Here is a 21,911-nt window from a genome sequence, read left to right as displayed (position 1 = left end):
GTGTCATAATTGTGATTAAACTTATTTAATTTTAATAGGCTCCAGTGTCATCTCATGAGGGGTTTAGGATCATTTCCAGTAGCTTAACATATTTTGACACTTCTTTAGGGTTTAATAGAAGTCTATATTTCTATGTCAGATAATTCTCTTTGATTATTCTCTTTTTAAATTTCTATTTGTCAATTGTAATATGAGGCTAAGTTTGATCAAAGAAGAGGAGATAGATTAACCCCTTCACGACCGGCCGATTTTTCGCTTTCCGTTTTTTTTTTCACCATTCTTTTTCTGAGAGACGCAACTTTTTTATTTTTCAGTCAATATGGTCTTGTGAGGGCTCATTTTTTGCGGAACGAGCTGTACTCTTAAATGAAACCATAAGTTTTACCATATAGTGTACTGGAAAACGGCAAAAAAAATTCCAAATGCAGAAAAATTGCAAAAAAAGTGCGATAGCACTATTGTTTTTGAGATATTTTATTCACTGTGTTCACTATATGGTAAAACTGATGTGTGGGTGTGATGCCTAAGGTTAGTGTGAGTTCGTAGACACTAAACATGTATAGGTTTACTTTTATAAAAGGGGTTAAAAAAAAAAAATCGGAAGTTTGACCGAAAAAAGTGGCGCACGTTTTACGCCATATTCCGTGACCCATAGCGTTCTCATTTTTCGGGATCTATGGCTTAGTGACGGCTTATTTTTTGCGTCTGGAGCTGACGTTTTTAACGGTACCATTTTTGCGCAGATGCTACGTTTTGATCGCCTCTTATAGCATTTTGCGCAAAAGTTGTGGCGACAAAAAAAACGTCGTTTTGGCGTTTGGAATTTTTTTGCCGCTACGCCGTATACTGATCAGATTAATTGATTTTATATTTTGATAGATCGGGCGTTTCTGAACGCGGCGATACCAAATGTGTGTATATTTTTTATTTTTTTAACCCTTTAATTTTCAATGGGGCGAATGGGGGGGGGATTTGAACTTTTAGGTTTTTTTTAAAACTTTTTTTTAACTTTTTTTTTTATTTTACTAGTCCTCCTAGGGGGCTATAGCGATCAGCATTCCGATCGCTCTGCACTATCTGCTGATCACAGCTATAAAGCTGTAAACAGCAGATACGCTCTCTCTTTTGCTGTGCCGCTGGTGTGACGCCCTGGACAAGCCAGGGGTCACAGGTAATTACAGCACCACATCCTACACCCTGGTTAGGCACATCAAAGCTAGACCCAGAAATCCTTGTTGCCTTCCTCCAGGGGCTGATGTCCACACCAGGAGGTGGGCCAGGCGGTTGGTCCCACCCACCGAGGAGTTCACAGTCCTGGAGGCGGGAAAACCAGGCAGTTTAGCTCAGGCAGAGCTTGAGTGCAGAGAGCAGTTGAGTTTGGAGAGGAAAGAGTTGAGTTTGAGAGGTGAAAGTAAAAGGAGGAAAGTGACAGCGTAAGAGCCTGAAGTTAGTCCGGGTGTGTGCCCCGGACAGAGACAGCAAGGTTAGCAGACGGCGGTGACAGTCTGCAGGAGTGGCCTATCGGAGTTGCCGTAAGGACCGTGGACGGGTGGTGGCCCGGCGGTATCGGACCGGTACACAAGGAGAAGCCAGCACCATTGGCAGGGGCCTTTCGGATCCCGGCAAGGCTTGGAGTCGCCGTGAATTTGCCAAATCCGTCAGTGAAGGGGACCTCCGGGTTTCCAAACAACTAAGTCCCGATAGAATGCAACAGTCCAACCATATGAGAGAGACACCGCCACCGCCAAGGCACCAGTTTCTCAGGGCCAGCGCCTGCGGGCAAAGAGGGGCTCCTCCGGCCCATATCCAAGTCGGGGAGCGGGTTACCGGTGGGAACCCATTGGAACCAACAGAAGTACTAGGTGCAGGGAAAGAGACAGTCACCATTAACTACCGGGGAAAAGCAAACGCAGCCGTCCGTGGGAACAGTCTTTCCAGCCGTGTGTTTTACCGAGAACTGTGTCATCGTCTCAGGCTGAGTGAGTACCACCGTGCCGTGCGGCACAGCGCTGCCCCCGCGACCCTGCACCTCATCAGGCCCCGCACCCGGCCTGCCATCACTCATCCTCCACCCCATCACTGGGCCCCGGGACAACCAACCCCTACCCACGGAGGGGAGAACTAACAACTCTGCTGCTCCCCGTCACCGCTCCCGGGATCCCCATACAGAGCAGCGGTGGCGTTACCAAAAATCACCACAACCGTGGGTGGCGTCACGGACAATAAATCCCCAAAACCAATCCCCTTTTCACTCACGGGCGAGGAGCACCGCTCGAGTCCCCGGGATCCGGCCCACTGCTCGAGCCACCACCGAGCAGCAGCGGCCGCAGCAGCAGCGGCAGCCGGACCCGAGCAGTGGGAGAGCGCAGCGTCCCCTCCTCCGCCCGCGACACTCGCACAGCGAAAGCAATTCATGTGTAGTACAGGAGTCATCACATGACCCTGTTCTACCATGACAACTAACGGAAGTCACGTGATCGCGTCACGTGACTTCCGGTATCGGGCGGTAAGTAAAAGTTTACCACGATCGCGCTTATAATGGCGCTGTCACATATTGACAGCGCCATTTAAGGGGTTAAACGGCACGAGCAGATAACGATTCTGATCGTGCCTAGCAGGCACACATCTCAGCTGTGAAAATCAGCTGAGATGTGTGCCGATCGCGGCATGCTGCCGCCAGCAGACCGCGGGCAGTAACATTATGACCGCTAGGACGTAATTTTACGGCCCGCGGTCGTTAAGGGGTTAAGGAAACAAGTGCTGGGATGTATTTTGTTTTTTTTCTTCAAAAGGTAAAAGGGGAGCGCCAGCTGACAAAACCTTGAAAAATAATATGAAATGGAATACTTGTAGAAGCTTGCATCACATGGGGTAGGCCTAGATGCCTTGATCCCCCTTTCCTGATAAGATAAATTACAGCAGGTTCCACAGGTTGATTGACCCAGATTGATTTCTTCAGGGGACACACACTCCTGATGAGCCGTCGCACTTCTCCTGACTGCGATCGGATGCCCTCTGCTCCACGTGTGCTTTGTATCCTCCAGAAATCAGTGGAACAATTCCATCCATGTCCAACTTCTATTCCTCCTGAGCGGGATGATCATTACTTCCCGATATGTGAATGTGAATCAGTGGACTTTTCCAGGGTCTCCCCAGATACAGATGAAATTGATGCTATAGTTTTAATAACAATAAAATAAATTAAATGCTACACCTTTCGGGTTTAACCCTTCCTCAGGCATTTTCATTAAAATGACCCACCTATACATAGACCTCCTCCCTCCACTACTTTATCTCTAGAAGTAAACTTTTTAAATATAACCTTTTTTTGAAGATTAAATATGAAAAATGATATTCAACATTTATTAACCTCTTCACGAAACATGACGTACTGGGTACGTCATGGATCGTGTCACTGATTGCCGAGGGCTGCCGTGGGCAGTCTGCGGCGATCCGCACACATCATCTGATTTCAACAGCTGACGTGTGCCTGCTAGTCACGAGTGGAATCAAATTCCACCCGCAACTATTAACCTCTTACATCTCGCTGCCAAAATCCGGCAGCAAAATGTATATGCGCGCAGCCATAATGGTAACTTACCCCGCCCCCATCGGAAGTCACGTGACGTGGTCACGTGACTTCCGGTGGTTGCCATGGTAGCACAGTCCCTTTCTCTCAGTGCTGGCAGAGGGCAGTGTGAGAGAGGAGAGCTGATTTTCTACAGATCTCCGCTGTGTAGCTGTGATCTGGAGGAATGGAAGCATGATCAGATTGCTGATTATAGTCCCCTAGGGGACCTATTAAATTACGACAAGAAAAAAAAAAAAAGTGTTAAAAAATTAAAAACAAAAAAAACCCCTGAAAGTTCAAATCACCCCCATTCGCCCCAATAAAAATTAAAGGGTTTAATAAAAAAAAAAATAAAAAAACCATACACATATTTGGCATCACCGCATTCAGAAATGCCCAAATCAGAATATAAAATCAATTAATCTGATTGGTAAATGGCATAGCGGCAAAAAAATTGCAAACGCCAAAATTATGTTTTTTGGTCGCTGCAAATTTTGCGCAAAATTCAATAACAGGCGATCAAAATGCAGCATCTGCGCAAAAATGGTACAGTTAAAAAAAAAGTCAGCTCACGACAAAAAATAAGCAGTCACTGTGCCATAGATCCCGAAAAATGAGAATGCCACCTGTTTTGGAAAAAGGCGCAAAACGTGCGCTACTTTTTTTGGACAGATTTGTGATTTTTTTTTTTTTAACGCCTTAGATACATGTAACCCTATACGTTTGGTATCTACAAACTTGCACCGACCTCAGGCATCACACTGGCATATCAGTTTTACCATATAATGAAAATGATACATAAAATATCCTAAAAACTACTGTGCGATTGCACTTTTTTTCCTTGAAATTTTTGTGCTGTTTTCCAGTATATATAGTAAAACCTATGGTTTCATTTAAAAGTACAACTCGTCCCACAAAAAAGCCCTCATATGGGAAGATTGATGGAAAAATAAAAAAAAAAAAAAAAAAATGGAAAACCGCCAGGGGGTGAAAGGGTTAAAACCACATTTCAATCATACTCTCCATTTAAAGCATATAAAATAATTATGCCCACTAAATGTTTTGTAGTTAAAGGTTTAACCCTCTAGGTCCTTGGCAATCTAAAATCGAAAATCCAATACATTTCTCTTGCAAAGGTCTCTATAACTAGAAAATGAATGGTGTTTTTGTTCTATGGGTCACTCCCTAAAATATCTCAATATTTTTCTGTTTTGTATTACTATTAAATTTAGTAATAAAAGCTAGACCCCATTATGTTTAATTTTATATCTTTTGCCCTCTTTGCTTCTTTAATGATGGGTCTTAGGGGTACTTCTCACATAGCGAGATTGCTAGCGAGATCGCTGCTGAGTCACAGGTTTTGTGATGTACCAGTGACCTAATCAGTGATCTCGTGGTGTGTGACACTAAGCAGCGACCTGGCCCCTGGTGTGAAATCGCTGATAGTTACACACTGTTCTGGTTCATTTTTTGCTCGTTGGTCTCCCGCTGTGCAGCACACATCGGCGTGTTTGACGGCGGGAGACCAAAGAGCACCGACTGTAAGCAGCGTACGCTGGTAACCAGGGTAAATATCGGGTAACTAAGCAAAGTGCTTTGCTTAGTAACCCGATGTGTACCCTGGCTACGTGTGCAGGAAGCCAGCGCTAAGCGGTGTACGCTGGTAACCAGGGTAAATATCGGGTGACCAAGCAAAGCGCTTTTCTTAGTTAACCGATATTTACCTTGGTTACCAAGCGCAGCATCATTACAGGAGTCGCTGGTGGCTGGTCGCTGATGAGATCTGCCTGATTGACAGCTCACCAGCGACAATGTAACGACGCACCAGCGATCCTGACCAGGCGGTATCGTGGTCGGAATCGCTGGTACGTCATTTAGTGAGACAGTACCCTTAGATATCTTTTATCCCTTAGGGTATGTGCGCACGTTGCTTTTTACCTGCTTTTTACCTGCTTTTTTGCTGCTTTTTCTTCTGCGCTGCTTCATGCCAAAATGGATGTGTTCTTCTATTCAAGCAAAGTCTATGGGAATTTGGGTTTCTTGTTCACACTATGTTGTTCAAAATGCTGCCTTTTTGTGGCAAAACTTTGGTCAAAAACTCAGCTTTGCAATGCAAAACCCAAATGGCAAAAACAATTGACATGTTGCTTCTTTGAAAAGCTAAGTTTTTGACCAAAGTTCTGCCACAAAAAGGCAGCATTTTAAACAACATAGTGTGAACAAGAAACCCAAATTCCCATAGACTTTGCTTGAATAGAAGAACACATCCATTTTGGCATGAAACAGCGCAGAAGAAAAAGCAGCAAAAAAGCAGGTAAAAAGCAGGTAAAAAGCAACGTGCGCACATACCCTTAATCTAGCGCCTATCTTGTTCATTTGCTGATCCCAATTCAATTGATGTTAAATTGATGTTAAATCAATGCAATTCCTCCTCATACGCATCATCTGACTAAAATAAGCATAATGGTCATCTTAATTTTCATTTACTAAAGCAATAGTACACCTGAAAATAAGAAACTTTGTAATATATCTTAGACACATTTTCTTCTTTCTCTGCCAGAATTGATCAGTCATTATCAAACTTCTCAATTCTGAGAAAATTACTGAGATAGGAGATGGCAGCTGTTACTGATGAGATTCTAAGATGATGGCAGGGGGAAGGAGCTGGAGGCAGAGGGGGGGGGGTGGAGATGGAGGCAGAGGGGTGGGGGGGGGATGGAGGCAGAGGGGGGGGGGGGGGAGATGGAGGCAGAGGGGGGGGGATGGAGGAGATGGAGGCAGAGGGGGGGGGATGGAGGTAGAGCTCTGCCCCCTCCTCCGTCTTCTATCTTCAAAGAATTTCATGAGTAACAGCTCTCATCTAGTATCTCAGTAATGGGAAAGTAGTCACTGAATACAGATTTTACACGAGAATTGAGAATTTTGATAAGGACTGCTCAATTCTGGCAGAGAAAGAAGCAAATTTGTCTAAGATATTACAATTACATTACATTATTTTAATGTGTACAATCGCTTTATGAAATAAAAATTAAGAAGACTGTCATGCTTTATTCCTCTACACAAAATGGGTATATTTAAGGAGAGTTTATTTCTGGGATAAAGTGGTAGAGGGAGGAGGGGTGTGTGTATATATTATATTATATTATATTATATTATATTATATTATAATATATATATATATATATATATATATATATATATATATATATATATATATATATATATATATATATATATATATATATATATATATATATATATATATATATATATATATATATATATATATATATATATATATATATATATATATATATATATATATATATATATATATATATATATATATATATATATATATATATATAATAATTTTGATGATTAATATGCCTGAAGAAAGGTTAATCCTGAAACGCAAAGCATTTTTTCTGTTTTATTGATTTTACGATTATTAAAACTATAACATCACTTTTGTACGGTACCATCTGTATCTGGCAAGTGCCTGGAGATGACCACTCGTTCACATTCACTAATCGGGAAGTAGCGATCATCCAGCTCATGAGTGGCAGTTGGGTGTAGATACACTTGTTCCATTGAATTTGGAGGATGCAAGGCACACGTGGAGCCAAGAATTCGTAGAAGTGTGGCAGCTCATCATGGAGTGTGTGTCCCCTGGACAATTCCATCACAGATCAACCAACCTGTGCAACCTGCTGTAATTCATCCTCTCAGGATAGGGGGCTAATGGAGTCTCGCTCCCCCCTGTGATGGCAGTCCCTACAAATATTTAATTTCATATTAGGTTTCAAGGTATTGAATAAAAAGGGAAAAAAAAATCCAAAGTTTAAAAAAAAAAAAATAAATAAAATTAGTATAGGCTACTTCACATTTTGACTAAGCTGTGCAAGGTATTCTCGTAATTCTTTGGCAGCTTTAAATTTACGCTCCATTTTCCTTTGTTTACAGTTTTTTCTTCATGGCGTCCAGGAGAGGCAATCTGGTGAAAGCTGCAGGTCGGCATAAGCACATTCAAGGCTTTTTTGTGTATATAAATGGCTGATAGCCACTCTGAATGCACGGCTATAATTTTTTCAGCTCCTTTTCACTCCAAACATCTGTTCAGAGGTGCTGTGCTTCAAATCTGGTTTTTTTTCTGGTTTCTTTTTCCTGTATTTTATTTTATCTTTATTCAGTATTCCTTTAATTAGAGAATACAGTATCTACTCAATGAGGACTAATGATACCTACTTGAATGGATGGACATGGCCCTTTATCTTATCTTGAGTCCTAATTCCTTTCTCCTTTTTGTAAAACCTGCAAATCAAACAAACACGATAACATGAATTAATAGTTACTGATACTTCAAATAATTAAACTTTGTTCAAGACCCTGGCCATTTTTCCCTATTTCTGAACAGGCACTTTTTCATATTTTATACATGAGGTTTAAAGAGCTGTAAAATTTGTTCTTATTTGGATATTCAAATAATTTTGCACCTCTTTTTTCGGTGTTCATGGAGCTTAATGTTTATGTTCATAACTTTTTTTGGATGATATCAGGCCATATTGGAGTAAAACGCGTGTTGGTTTTTTTCGCATTTATTCTTACTACAACAAAAGACCACTGAAATACATTTTAAAGTTACAATTTGTCACATAAGGAAAAAATTCAAAAATGGCCGAGGTTAATCTGGATATCAGTATACAGCACTAAGCAAAGTACAGAATATACTCTGCAAACTCGCCAATGATGAGAAGTAATCCCAAAACTAGTACTATAGCTAAACTATCATGCTTATATACTATCGGTTTAGTAAATTTAGACATGGCATAGAATTAGTCATTTTCGGTCCTGTAAATTATAAACAAATAATATACGCCTATAGATCTGTAATAAGGGACTCACCCAGACTTGCTGCAGTCACATTCATCTGGTTTTCTTCTCTTCAGATGTCCTCTTACTTCTCTTAAATTCTTTATTTTGTCTTGTAATGCTTCAATCTGACAAACACAATGAAAAGCGTAAATACATAGGTGAGAAAGGACATTTTTAAACATTAGATGTCATATAGGAGTACCAGCATATTTCTTAAGCGTAGGTGGATAAAACTGCTGATATCAAAACAAAGTTTTGAAGACGGGGACACAACTCACTTGGGTTATGTGTCCCCATCTTTGGAGCAGCAAACCCGCTTGGTGCGATGTAGGAGAACGCAAACCCTATCTAACAGCAACAGTAGAAGGTCAAAAAAAAACTGATGATTACGCTAATAAAAGGGCAAAATCTAAGTATGCATATCAAAAACACAGATTTATATGCATTACATTGTGGGAAAGAGTCACTACGCATGAAAAAAACTTCACCCTCGCCATAGATATGAAAGCATGATAGGATTGCACATTTGATGGAGTTATGCTTTCTCAAGGACGTGATAAGTTCTTCCATTTGTTGGATACAATAGTTATTGTACACACAGGCTGCGTGGTGAGATCTGCCAGTTGTTGGTATTATATGACAAACCTGGTTTCTTTTGATCAAGATAGTAACAGGGTTGTATGCATTGTCTGCAAAATTAGTTCTACTTTAGTTATAGAAATCAATAAGCAGAGGAACCAATGATGATGATAATGTAACATGATAAAAGTCAGTAGTTGGACTATTCAGATTAGAACAATAAATACAAGTGAAAAGGCAAAGTATCAATTTACCTCCTTGTCAATGTAAGCTTTGTGGTCCTTCCAGGCTCTACTTGAATGGTACAGTTCCCTCTCACAGTGTACTGTGTCATTAGTAAGTATATAACACCTATGTGAGACAAATAAATTCCATGAACGTCAAGCACCACAATATCTACAGAACAGCAAGCACCTACGGTCTGGAGACTAGACGGACTGTCCCCAGCATTGTATGACGCAAGTGTAATGTCTACTGATCAAACATTAAAAGTGCTTTGGGATTGGCAATGTGACGAATCTTGAATATCTCAGACATGCCCAACAATACTAGCGTACTAGGCTTGATTCCGGTATATGCTAAGGTTGTCAGCTCCATGTTCAACATAGTGAACACCAGGATGATTCACTTTCAGCACTTCTAGAACTGGTATACTTTAGGTGTCATACCTGCTCCTTCTCCTTAGAAAGCTCTGGATGAAGCAGCTCTCATGTAAAAACTGACAAACATCTGATTAAAGCTCGATTTTGTTAGGCATCGCCTTGAAATTTGCTGGACTAACTTCGGCTAATGACCAAAAATCGAAAGCTCTTTCATCAAAGTGAATCATGAATCAAATGTTAACAGCATGGACTTATTCTTGAGACATCTATGACTAAGAACAAAATCCTCATTCCCGGTAGTAAGCCATATTATGAGCCAAACTTACAAAACAGCTTGTTCAAAAATAGTGTGAAGAATGCCAACTTTTACTTAACCCCATATTCAAAAATCCCTAACATTACTTTTGAGTTTATCAGAACTGGAAATTATTGGGCTAAAAGGGAGTTGGTAAAAATTACATAAAAGATGAATTACGCACTAGATAAATCTTTTGCACTCCAGCATGGCTTCTTTCAGATGGCCATTTACTGTGCTGTGAGGGTGACATCCCAGACCATCTATGTGGCAGAAACCAAACGTAGGCCATAGTTTTGCCCTTCTAAGATCAGCAATTGATTCAAAGAGTCAGTTTGGGTGCTTTACGTATGCAAACCACTCGCACGATCATCGCTGTGCTCAGGTACGCTTGGTGCTCGGCCCAGCGCAAGCCACTTACAGTGTTTGAACGGCTCACACTGGGGGTAACAGCATGATCGGATGTAGTATGGGCGGCATGGTGGCTCAGTGATTAGCACTGTAGTCTTGCAGCACTGGGGTCCTGGGTTTGAATCCCACCAAGGACAACATCTGCAAGGAGTTTGTATGTTCTCCCCATGTTTGTGTGGGTTTCCACCGGGTACTTCGGTTTCCTCCCACACGCCAAAGACATACAGATAGGGAATTTAGATTGTGAGTCCCAATGAGGACAGTGTTACTGATGTATGTAAAGCGCTGCGGAATATGTTAACGCTATTTAAAAAAAATAGATTTTTTATTTTAATTTTTAGCAAGCACCAAACAAATATAAAAAAATAAAATCTTGCGCATGCACACAGCTCATTTCAGCAGCATCAGTGCATCTTAGAAGCCAGGTGTATGTGTCCCGGCTTCAGAGACGTGCACTGCACATGATTGGAAGTACAGTTTCTGCACATCTGATCATACGCAGTGCGTCTCTCTGAAGCCAGCAAGCATACAAACATGTTTCTCAGGCTCACTCATGCTGCGTAAATGAGCCACGCACATGTGTAAGATTTCCAGGAGCTGTGAGGACGCCGGCTCGTGGACATCATGATATCACGCCCAAGGGCATGATAATGTCGACAGAGGGCCGATTATTTAGGGGAAACCACGCCCCTTCAACTAGTCAAAGGCCCTAATTCGCATAGGAAAAACGGAGCTTATAAATACTTTTTTAAAAATTGATTTTAGTAAATAGCATTATATCTGACAGGTTCCCTTTAGTGGATTTGTACAAGTTATATGTACCAGTAAAAGGTGTACAAACTTCTGAAATTATTCTGCTTGGCATAATTTTTTTACATGAAGAAAACCTGTAATTTTACCAGAGGGGTGTAGACTTTTGAAACACACTAACTGTGAAGCTCTGAGGTCTCCAGTGCTGCCCTATCTGAACTAAGTACAGAATAGATAAAAGCACAGAGAGTTAGTGGTTATACAACCTTGATTCAGTATTTTTAGTTAAAAAACAAAAAAAATAAAAATTAAATGTTGCAAGGTCTAAACCTAAAAACCTGTCTTCAACTACCCCCACTCACATAGTTATGGACAGCTTCTCATAGAGGAGTTTATATACAAAAAAAAGCCATCAAATCAGTCCTCGGTGTGAGAAATAAGTGTATTGGCTTACTCCATGAGTCCTGTCAGCATTTTAAAACTTAATATACAAATATACTAAATAAAATAAAAAATGAAAAAAGTTTTGTGGTTTTCGAATATAAATTGTCACACTGATTGCTAAAATGGTTTAAAACTAAACATAACAGGAGTAAAAACAACAATTACTTGTGAGTGACTCGAAGAGATGCGGAATGACTGGTTTCCATCACCCCATCAGCCACCATTACATCATCTTCATTTGTGAAAGTGTCTTCGTCCTCCTCCTCTTCATCCTCGTTCTCCTCTTCTTCCTCTTCAGAGGTGTAATGTCTTTTGGTTCGTGAAGCCTGCCCATTATCCACATCATCCAAACTGATATCATAAATCTCTCCTTCGAACTCAACAGCCAAAGAACGTGCTTGACGCGTGTGAACAAAACGAGGATTAAATCCTGCAGGGTGCAACATTTTATAAAGTAAATTAAATGCTTTTCGTGCACCATTAAGGAATACACACATACATATATACATACATAAAACAGGAAAGAACAGTACTGTACAACGACTCAGTTGCAAAAACACTTCAATTTTATTTATATAAGAAAAGGTTTTTTTCATACAAATAGCAAAAAAGCGATAAAAAGTAGAGACAGATGGTTTATGCCACCAGGTGGCGCTCTCACCACAACATACGGCAGGTAGAAGTACATATACAAAGGTAATATGAACATGTACACAGCCTAGGGCTCACCTATAAAAAAGTGGCCCATAATAGGGTACTTTACAGAGGTAAAGATACAAAAAGACGCTGATCCAAGATACCAAAGAATCAATGTGCCTAAATGGCTAAGAGTATATCCCTTGATCAGCAGTTATACTATTACCGTACCTGGAGATGTGGTGGGAACCCTGAACCCCGACCTATAGGTTTCGTTGATAGTTCTTCTTCCGGAAGAAGAACTATCAACGAAACCTATAGGTCGGGGTTCAGGGTTCCCACCACATCTCCAGGTACGGTAATAGTATAACTGCTGATCAAGGGATATACTCTTAGCCATTTAGGCACATTGATTCTTTGGTATCTTGGATCAGCGTCTTTTTGTATCTTTACCTCTGTAAAGTACCCTATTATGGGCCACTTTTTTATAGGTGAGCCCTAGGCTGTGTACATGTTCATATTACCTTTGTATATGTACTTCTACCTGCCGTATGTTGTGGTGAGAGCGCCACCTGGTGGCATAAACCATCTGTCTCTACTTTTTATCGCTTTTTTGCTATTTGTATGAAAAAAACCTTTTCTTATATAAATAAAATTGAAGTGTTTTTGCAACTGAGTCGTTGTACAGTACTGTTCTTTCCTGTTTAATTATTTATCTGTATATGGCTCGATCCATATTTAAAAGATGGCACGGGATTGGTCGTGTCTTTTGGTATTCTGTACTTATATATACATACATATATACAGATACATATATACACATACATACACATTATATAGTTTTGTTTTCTTTTTTAAAAGAGGCTGATCTTGAGCAGTTTGTTCGCTTTTTTTTGTTATCTATTTAGCTGAAATATTAAAAAATTCGAAAAGGAAAAAGGAATGAAATAATATCAACATACATCTCTTAGCTTTTAGTGACAATGGTTTTCTCTGGGATATTACTAACTCTATACAATCCAGCTGTATAGCTTCTAACCTAGAACATCTGTTGCCCTTTCATTCAGCAGGTCAACCTTTGTCCCCTTTAGTGCCCTAATCATCACAGGGGGCAATAATACTAATTACAAAATAGCCTCAATAAAACAAAGTTACAGTGATTTATGTTATTGGCTTTAAAAAGAAGACAAATCGTTGCATTAGTAAATGGTTAGTTTTTGAGAAAACCGTAAGCAAAACTTTAGTTTTCACAGCAACCTTTATTGATTTGTGTGCTAAAATCTACCCACTGTTAATAAGTTCTGCTACGTAAAACTCTTTAGACATAAATAATGATCAAAAGGGTTTTTTTTGCCATTTCTAAAAAATCCACTAGGGGCCACTACTGCTTAGCAAGTGCTTAATCATTTTCGGGAGTTTGGCTTATCCCTTCATTAATTCCAGATTTAATTAATTTAAGTCACAGACTTTAGCAGAGTGGCGATTATGGAATTTCAGAGACTTTAAGATGAATTATGGTATTATGTAACAAAATTCTACAACTTTAGAACAAGTTTTTACAGGATTTAAGGAAAAATAAACTTTTAGGATTTAGTATTGGAATAAGACTAAAAGGAAATACAAATCAGGTGTATGTTCACACTAATACAGCTGTAAAAAAAAATAATTAAGAAACCCAAAAATGCTCATGATCGTGAATCTTGATTTATCAGAAAAAGTATTAGTGAATTAATAGTGTTTAATCCGCAGTGGTCCAGTGGGTATACCACTGTGCAGCCTACTCTCTATTTACCTTCAACTATCAAGCTAACGGGGGATTTAGGGAATTTAAATTGCGCCTATTTCAAAGTCTATTTTCTGATTATTTGTCTATATTTTCCCCCTCTGTTCGCCATTGTAGACATGGTTTTTGGAATCCAGGTTTGTCGCAGATTCATTATTTATTGGCAACTTTTTTAAAAATTTGCACAAATATTCTACAATATTCTTTGGAGTGAGTGTTTTTCGCCAAAATGTCAGAGTTGTGTGCAACATTTAATGGATCATGCAATTTTTTTTTTCGCTCTAAAAATGGCACAAAAAGGGTAAGATGGATTTCTGTAATCTCCGGTCACAAAAATACATAAAATACAAATCTTCTGCATAAGAATATATCCTAAAGATGAATTTTCATTGAGTTTGATAAGGATTTTGAAGTGCAGTAACTTCAAATGCCCCATAAAAAATAAATAAATAAATAAATATGTTTTAAACCCTTCAAGGCATCTGCTGTAAATATACAGTGCCGTGGGAGGTGCGGTCCTGCAAACTGTAGTATGTACCATAGCGGACACCCTGCTGAAATGCACCCTGCTAGCACCAATAACGGGCGTTTAACCCCTCTGATGTCGCTGTCAGTAATGACAGTGACACCAATCTGCCCAAGAGAGGGAAGGAGCTCCCTCTCTGCTTCAATTGGCATAACACGATTGCCAAGTCTGTCCAGACCCGCTGAACCTGAACATCTGCAGATTCACCCATCTCTAATCTGTACTCTTAATACAATCTTCTCCAACACTGTTCAAGTCAAAAGTCTACACAAAAAAAAAAAAAAATTATGGATAAAAAAAAACAAACAAAAGCTCTTCAAAAACTGCATCTAATGCAAAAACTTTGTAAAAGAATAAAATAAAAATAAACCCAGCAAAGATTGTTGACCGATTTATCTGCCTAAAATCCCCTCTTGTAAATATACCTTAATAGCGCAGTAGAGGGTGCGAGGACAATCATTGTGGGCACGTGCATGGTGCAGGTCAGTAGATAGACATTAACTGATGACCTTGCACTTACACCATGACTAATATTGTCTCATGTTAAGGAGCATAAAAAAAAAAAAAATACTTATCCACGTAGATCCTAGAGTAAGAGCTTGAGATACAATTATTTTCTTCGGAAGTCACATGGTTACTTACTTTTGGAGTTGGAAGATCTCAAGAAAATCCTTTGTTTTTTTCTCTGGTTTTTACTGGTTCTATAATCTGTATCTGGACAGATACAGTCTTTGTGTTTGCTTCCATAGCCCCTTGAATTTATGCTTCGTGTTCTCTTCCTTAGTGATAAAACATCTGTGGATCCTTTACACTTATGAATTCGCAGTTTTCCAGACATATCTTCTATACACTGCCACTTCTGAGAAGAGACAACAGATGTAGGCAATACTTAGCAGATACAGTCAATGGACAGAGTTACCACTCCACCCACCGATCTGTGGTCAGACGTACAGAGCGGGAACACCTCTGGCAAAGAACACTGGCTCTACAACTCACTCTATAGAAGTACTGTATATTGAAATAAAGCATTTATCCTAGAATCATTTGAACCAAAATCTATATGGAAAAATGAACCGTAGAATTTCAGGTTGGATTGAAAACCCTTTTCTATTGAAATAAGCGAAGAACCATCTTATCCAGACAGTGAGGATATCAATATGAAGTCTCTGGAGCTTCGATTCAATAGCCATGCCATATTAATAGGAAATTTGGATTCAATCATTACTGATACTGCTAAAGGTAATTAAAAGGCCATGCTCACTGTCAAAACATTTTCATTGTTAAAATTTAAACTAAAACATGTGGCCACTTTTTATATAGACTTAAAATCTAACAGGTCTTCAACTAACTACAAGATAAAATCTGTGTACTCTTATCCTAATGTTATTTTACCATGGTAGTAAAATATGGGTGGCACGATGGCTCAGTGGTCAGCACTGCAGCCTTGCAGTGCTGGGGTCCTGGGTTCAAATTCCACCAAGAACAACATCTGCAAGGAGTTTGTATGTTTTCCCCATGTTTGAGTGGGTTTCCTCCAGGTTTTCCGGTTTCCTCCCACACTCCAAAAACATGCTGATAGGGAATTTAGATTGAGAGCCCCAATGGGGACAGCGCTGCCAATGTATGTAAAGCGCTGTGGAATAATAGCGCTATATAAATTAATAAATATATATATATATATATATATATATATATATATTATTATTATTATTATTATAGAAAGGGAACCTGTCGGTAAATAAAAAAAAAAAAATGGGGTTAGTTTGCAGGTTAATAGCATTCTGAAGCTGCCCACACCAAAAGCCCAATTGCTAGGAGGAAATTAATTTTATTCTTCAAGGCAGCCTTAGACTTTCAGTCATCGGGGGTGTAGCTTCAGTCACCACTCAGTGCATAGTGAGCAGTGGGTGTAACCACGCCTCCGGCTCTGACTGATAGCCAGCTCAGTATTAGAGCCAGTTCCCGATGCAGGTGAATCTTAACAGTGCACAGAGTAATTGCAGACTTTAGCTCCAACCTTGGAAAACTCCTTTAAGCAGTTTAATTATTTATGATACAAAAGTTAGAAAAAGGATTACCAGGCTTAATAAAACATCCCAAACACTGGATGGCCACATAAGGCAGAAATACTATGAAACATCTTTCAAAACAATATTGCAAAATAGGTTTTCCCAAAGTTGGCAATCTCTGACCACTCATCTACAGATAGCTTGAGTCAGGAAGAAAAAAAGGTAAGGATCGATATGTCTGTATTTTTAATGTTTTTAAATTTTTCATTTTAGAGTCAGTGGAGCAATAAAAGACCAAACAACTTAAGGAGCTATTTGATTTACTTTTATTGTATTCTTTGTTTGTACTTACATGTACATGGTTTAATCTTTAAGAAAAGAATATGTTACTAGCAGAATTAAAGAGGTAGCCTCCAACATGACAGGATGCATTAAAATGGACTGTCAGCAGGTTTTTGCTATGTAAGCTGAGGTCAGTATGAACAGATACTTCAGGCTTGTCTGTCTTGTCACAGTTGATCTGTTTATTTCCTAAGTTTGTTTAAGCAGCAGGACCCTTATTCTTACAGGACTACAATGTCAAGTGCACAGCAGTCTGACACCTCACTGTCAATGTACAATCTTCTCTACAGGGAGCTCTCTGGACTCTTCTACATGACTAAAAGCTAAAAATTCTGATTGAATGGCTGCATCCACTAATTGAAGAGATACCTCATTAGATTCAGGATCTCTTTGCCTACCTTATGCTGCTCTCAGATGAGGTAGCAAAAACCTGCTGATAGTTTCCCTTTAAGGGCATGAAAGAAACACAGGGGCGTAGATGGACCACAGAAAAATGAAGCGCCAAAAAAATCCATTTTCACTTATATCTACGCAAACTCTGAGCACAATAAGTATATGTATCTCTCCACATACACAGTATATAATATACACACACAGCTGTACGTGAAAATGAATGTCAACACTTGGATCATATTGCTGTATGGTATGTAGTGATATACAGACCTTCTTAACTTCTACTACTTTCTTAAATAGATGGGAGAGTGGGAATCTCAGTTTACTATACACTACTAGATGACAAAGTGTCTTTTGAGCATCAGTATTGTGTTACTGCCTTCAGATCAAGTGTTGGCCAGCCATGATATATTTATGTACACTGTTTAGGACAGGAACAGTCAACTCAACAGCTGATACATTTCCTTGATGGACACTTTAACTTGCCCAGCATTCAGTCTCCTGTGAATCTGTTGCTAATGGCATTTTTTTTTTAAATAGTATTTTGCAAGCGATTTATGGCAGCTGAAGAAAAAGAATAACACACGCTTTCTGGAAGCTGAGTAATTAAATCTATGCGGTTCTTAAAAATGTACAGTATCAAGTAAATAGATGTCTAGTCTAAGTCGGTGAAAGTGACTCAGCTGGGGATCTTCATGTCTCATCTGTAGCTGCACCTCAGAGTGGGTTTTCATGGCAGTAAACAGGAAGTGGTCCATTTTATCTAAACGTAGTCCAGCTTTGGGAAGAACGCAGATTAAGTTTGTATATAACGGTTTGTTACAGAAAAGAGAAATATTCGCAACACAAGTGAACCGTCTGGTCAGGATGGAGAAATGAAAAGAAAGTCAGCATTTTACTAAGGTCGGATAGTGCTAATGTAATATATAAAGCTGAGTGTGTGTATATCATATATATTACATACACACACATATATATTATATACATACATTATAATTAACATATAAATACACATAATATACACACATAATATACACACACACACACACACACACACACACACACACATATACATACATACATACATACATATACAATACAATACACACACACCAAAAGTTTGGACACCTTCTCATCTCTAGAACAACTATTAAGAGGAGACTTTCTGCAGCAGGCCTTCACGGTAAAATAGCTGCTAGGAAACCACTGCTAAGGACACGCAACAAGCAGAAGAGACTTGTTTGGGCTAAATAACACAAGGAATGGACATTAGACCAGCGGAAATCTGTGCTTTGGTCTGATGAGTCCAAATTTGAGATCTTTGGATCCAAACACCGTGTCTTTGTAGAAAAGGTGAACGGATTGACTCTACATGGCTGGTTCCCACCGTGAAGCATGGAGGAGGTGTGATGGTGTGGGGTTGCTTTGCTGGTAACACTGTTGGGGATTTATTCAAAATTGAAGGCATACAGAACCAGCATGCCTACCACAACATCTTGCAGCGGCATGCTATTCCGTCCGGTTTGCGTTTAGTTGGACCATCATTTATTTTTCAACAGGACAATGACTCCAAACACACCTTCAGGCTGTGTAAGGGCTATATGACTAAGAAGGAGAGTACTACGGCAGATGACCTGGTCTCTACAGTCACCAGATCTGAACCCAATCGAGATGGTTTGGGGTGAGCTGGACCGCAGAGAGAAGGCAAAAGGGCCAACAAGTGCTAAGCATCTCTGGGAACTCCTTCAAGACTGTTGGAAATCCATTTCCAGCGACTACCTCTTGAAGCTCATGAAGAGAATGCCAAGAGTGTGCAAAGTAGTAATGAAAGCAAAAGGTGGCTACTTTGAAGAACCTAGAATATAAGACAGATTTTCAGTTGTTTCACACTTTAAGTATTTGATTGCATGTTTTAATTCATAGTTTTGATGCCTTCAATGTGAATCTACAATTTTCAGAGTCCTGAAAAGAAAGAAAACTCTGAATGAGGTGTGTCCAAACTTTTGGTCTGTACTGTATAATATATATATATATATATATATATATATATATATATATATATATATATATATATATATATATATATATATATATATATATATATATACATACATATATACACACACATTCAAATGTTACAGGTCACAAAGCTACCTATACTTCTATATAATAAGCGGGAGTACTTTGTAAAAATGAATGATGAGGTGCTTCCTTTATCTGTACATACTGAAACAAGAGTATCGTGCCAATTACTGATTATAATGGGCAATAAGTGATTTAATACTGCGAAGGGGCCCACCGGAGGATTTTCTGGTTCTGCTATGGGCCAGTCAGAGCCTTCACATACCTGTTCTGAAAGGCCACAGAGGCTGCAACAGCATTAAGAAAGAGGCATCACTAAACAAAACACCATGAGACCAAGGAGATCTACAAACAAGTCAGAGACAAAGTTGTTGAGAAGTACAAATCAGGGTTGGTTTCTAAAAAAAAAAAAAAAAATCCCAATTTCTCATGATCCCCAGGAGCATCTTCAAATCAATTATCAAATGGAAAGAACATGGTACCACAACAAACCTCCCAAGAGAGGGCTGCACACCCAAACTCTCAGCCTGGGCACGGAGAGTACCGGTATTAATTAGAAAGGCAACACAGACCAAAAAGGTAACCCTGATAGAACAGCAGAGTTCTAAAGCAAAGACTGGAGTATCTGTCAATATGACCACAATAAGCCGTACACTCCATGGCGCTGGCCTTTTTGGAAGAATGGCCAGAAAGCGCCTTTACCGACAGCCAAAAATTGTAAGACTCATTTTGATTTTGCCAAAAAACATGCAATAGACTCCGCAAATGTATGAAGGACGGTTCTGTGGTCAGATGAGACCAAAATTGAACTTTTTGGCCACAAAGATAAACGCTATGTTAGGCACCCAACCAACACAGCTCATCATCCCAAGAACATTAACCCCACAGTGAAACATGATGGTGGCAGCATCATGTTGTAATGATGCGTTTTGGTAGCAGCAACAGGGAAAATGATCCAAATTGAGGGGAAGATGGATGGTGCAAAATACCAGAGATATTCTTGAACAAAACTTGTGCCAGTGATTTGAGACAGGAACAAAGATTCACCTTTCAACAAGACAATGACCCAAAGCATACTGCTAAATCCACACTCAGGTGGTTTAAGGGGAAACGTGTAAATGTATTGGAATGGCCTAGTCAACATAGAGACTTTATTCCAAATGAGACTCTGGTCAAACTTGAAGATTGCTGTTCACCAGTGGAAACCATCTAAATTGAAGAAGCTGGCAAAGTTCTGCCTTGACAAATGGGCAAAAATCCGTGTGGCAAGATGTGGAAACCTCAGTTATCCAAAGCAACTTGCAGCTGTAGTTGCCTCAAAAAAAGAGGCTCTACAAAGTACTGACTTTACGGAGGTGAATAGTTATGCACACTGAAGTTTTCAGTTATTTTGTTCTATTTGTTGCTTCCATAAGAATAAAAGAAAACCAAATGCTCACAGTTGTAGGCATGTTCACTACATGAACTGATGTAAACCCTCAAACAAATAAAACAAACTAAAATTTCGGGTTATAAAAAGGTAGCAAAACATGAAAAATGCCAGAATGGGTGAGTACTTTTACAAGGCACTATATATAGTCTTTATACAGCGCACGTCCAGAGGTCCAGGTATAGTATATGGCAAAAACTCAAAGATTTATTTCTCAACCCAGTCACAGCTGGTCGACTCAATTGTTTCGCTTCTTGGCTAATTTGTTACTTCCTCCACTTGGCTTCTTTTCCTCCCTGTGGTGTATTTGTAACTTTATAGAATAGTATCTCAATATAGTAAAAGTATAGTAAAAGGACGGAGAACGTCCCAGAACGTCCCAGAACGGATGTTCAAATTTTCTCTTCAGTGAGGAAGGAGACGAACTCTAGCGCCACCTATTGGAAGTAGCAATCCTAAAAGTCAAAAGTGGCTCTTTAACATGTCTTTTCATATGACCTAGGATTTATTCCAGATCAGAACCTCAATTTTCAGACACAGTGCTTCGGGATGATTGTCCCTCTTCAGTGCCAAGTATAAGATCTGATCTGGCTGTATGAGAAGCTAAGACGACAAGAACTGGTGAAAATGGTCCACACATACACTCAAACACCCCAACACCAACTTCATATACTGTTTTATACCAAATGCTAGGATTTCTTTCTAATGCTAGGATTTCTTTCTATGGCACCACCACAGAAAAACTAAATCAAGCTGATCATTTCTTACTTTTTGGACTTTGATACACTATTTAATGCATTTGTGGACGTATCCTGAGTGCACCTTTAAGATTTCAAAATAGCTGAAGTCCACCTAAAACACAGGCCATTTTTACTGATAAACACATATCCTTGAACCACAAAAGGCAAAAGTAGTAAAAGGAGTTCCTTCCTTTGTCTTCTATAATAGATTTTATATCCATTATGCAGTAGCTGGAATAGAGAGTGTTGATCAGAACCAGTTTCTCCAGTGCGGGAAACATCGTAGTTGTGATACGACCAAAATATTTGTCTGGTATTTGACTGTCAGTATCTGCTTCACCATCTGACACCTCCACCTCTCAATCCCAGACATGTGTGGTTTTCTACAGAATCCACAGCTGGCTTTAGACTGGAAGTTTACAAATGTATGGTTGGAAAGATGTT

At 39.4% G+C, this 21,911-nt stretch overlaps 1 protein-coding gene across 4 annotated transcripts in view; it reads right to left on the bottom strand.

Annotated features, from left to right (window-relative positions):
- SULF1 (sulfatase 1) overlaps positions 1 to 21,911 on the bottom strand; it is a 189,997-nt gene that overhangs the window by 9,221 nt on the left and 158,865 nt on the right. For all 4 annotated transcript variants that reach the window (XM_075353196.1, XM_075353198.1, XM_075353197.1 and 1 more), the window contains 5 exons: positions 15,115 to 15,331; positions 11,693 to 11,957; positions 9,280 to 9,376; positions 8,477 to 8,571; positions 7,820 to 7,885 (listed from right to left, as the gene is read on the bottom strand). In XM_075353196.1, the coding sequence (XP_075209311.1) occupies positions 7,820 to 7,885; positions 8,477 to 8,571; positions 9,280 to 9,376; positions 11,693 to 11,957; positions 15,115 to 15,331 (740 nt within the window). The remainder of the gene's footprint in view (positions 1 to 7,819; positions 7,886 to 8,476; positions 8,572 to 9,279; positions 9,377 to 11,692; positions 11,958 to 15,114; positions 15,332 to 21,911) is intronic.

Source organism: Anomaloglossus baeobatrachus, chromosome 6, assembly GCF_048569485.1.
Source record: "Anomaloglossus baeobatrachus isolate aAnoBae1 chromosome 6, aAnoBae1.hap1, whole genome shotgun sequence".
Lineage (NCBI taxonomy): Eukaryota > Metazoa > Chordata > Amphibia > Anura > Aromobatidae > Anomaloglossus > Anomaloglossus baeobatrachus.
Note: the sequence above shows the minus strand (reverse complement) of the source record. Positions and strands in the feature narration are given on the sequence as shown.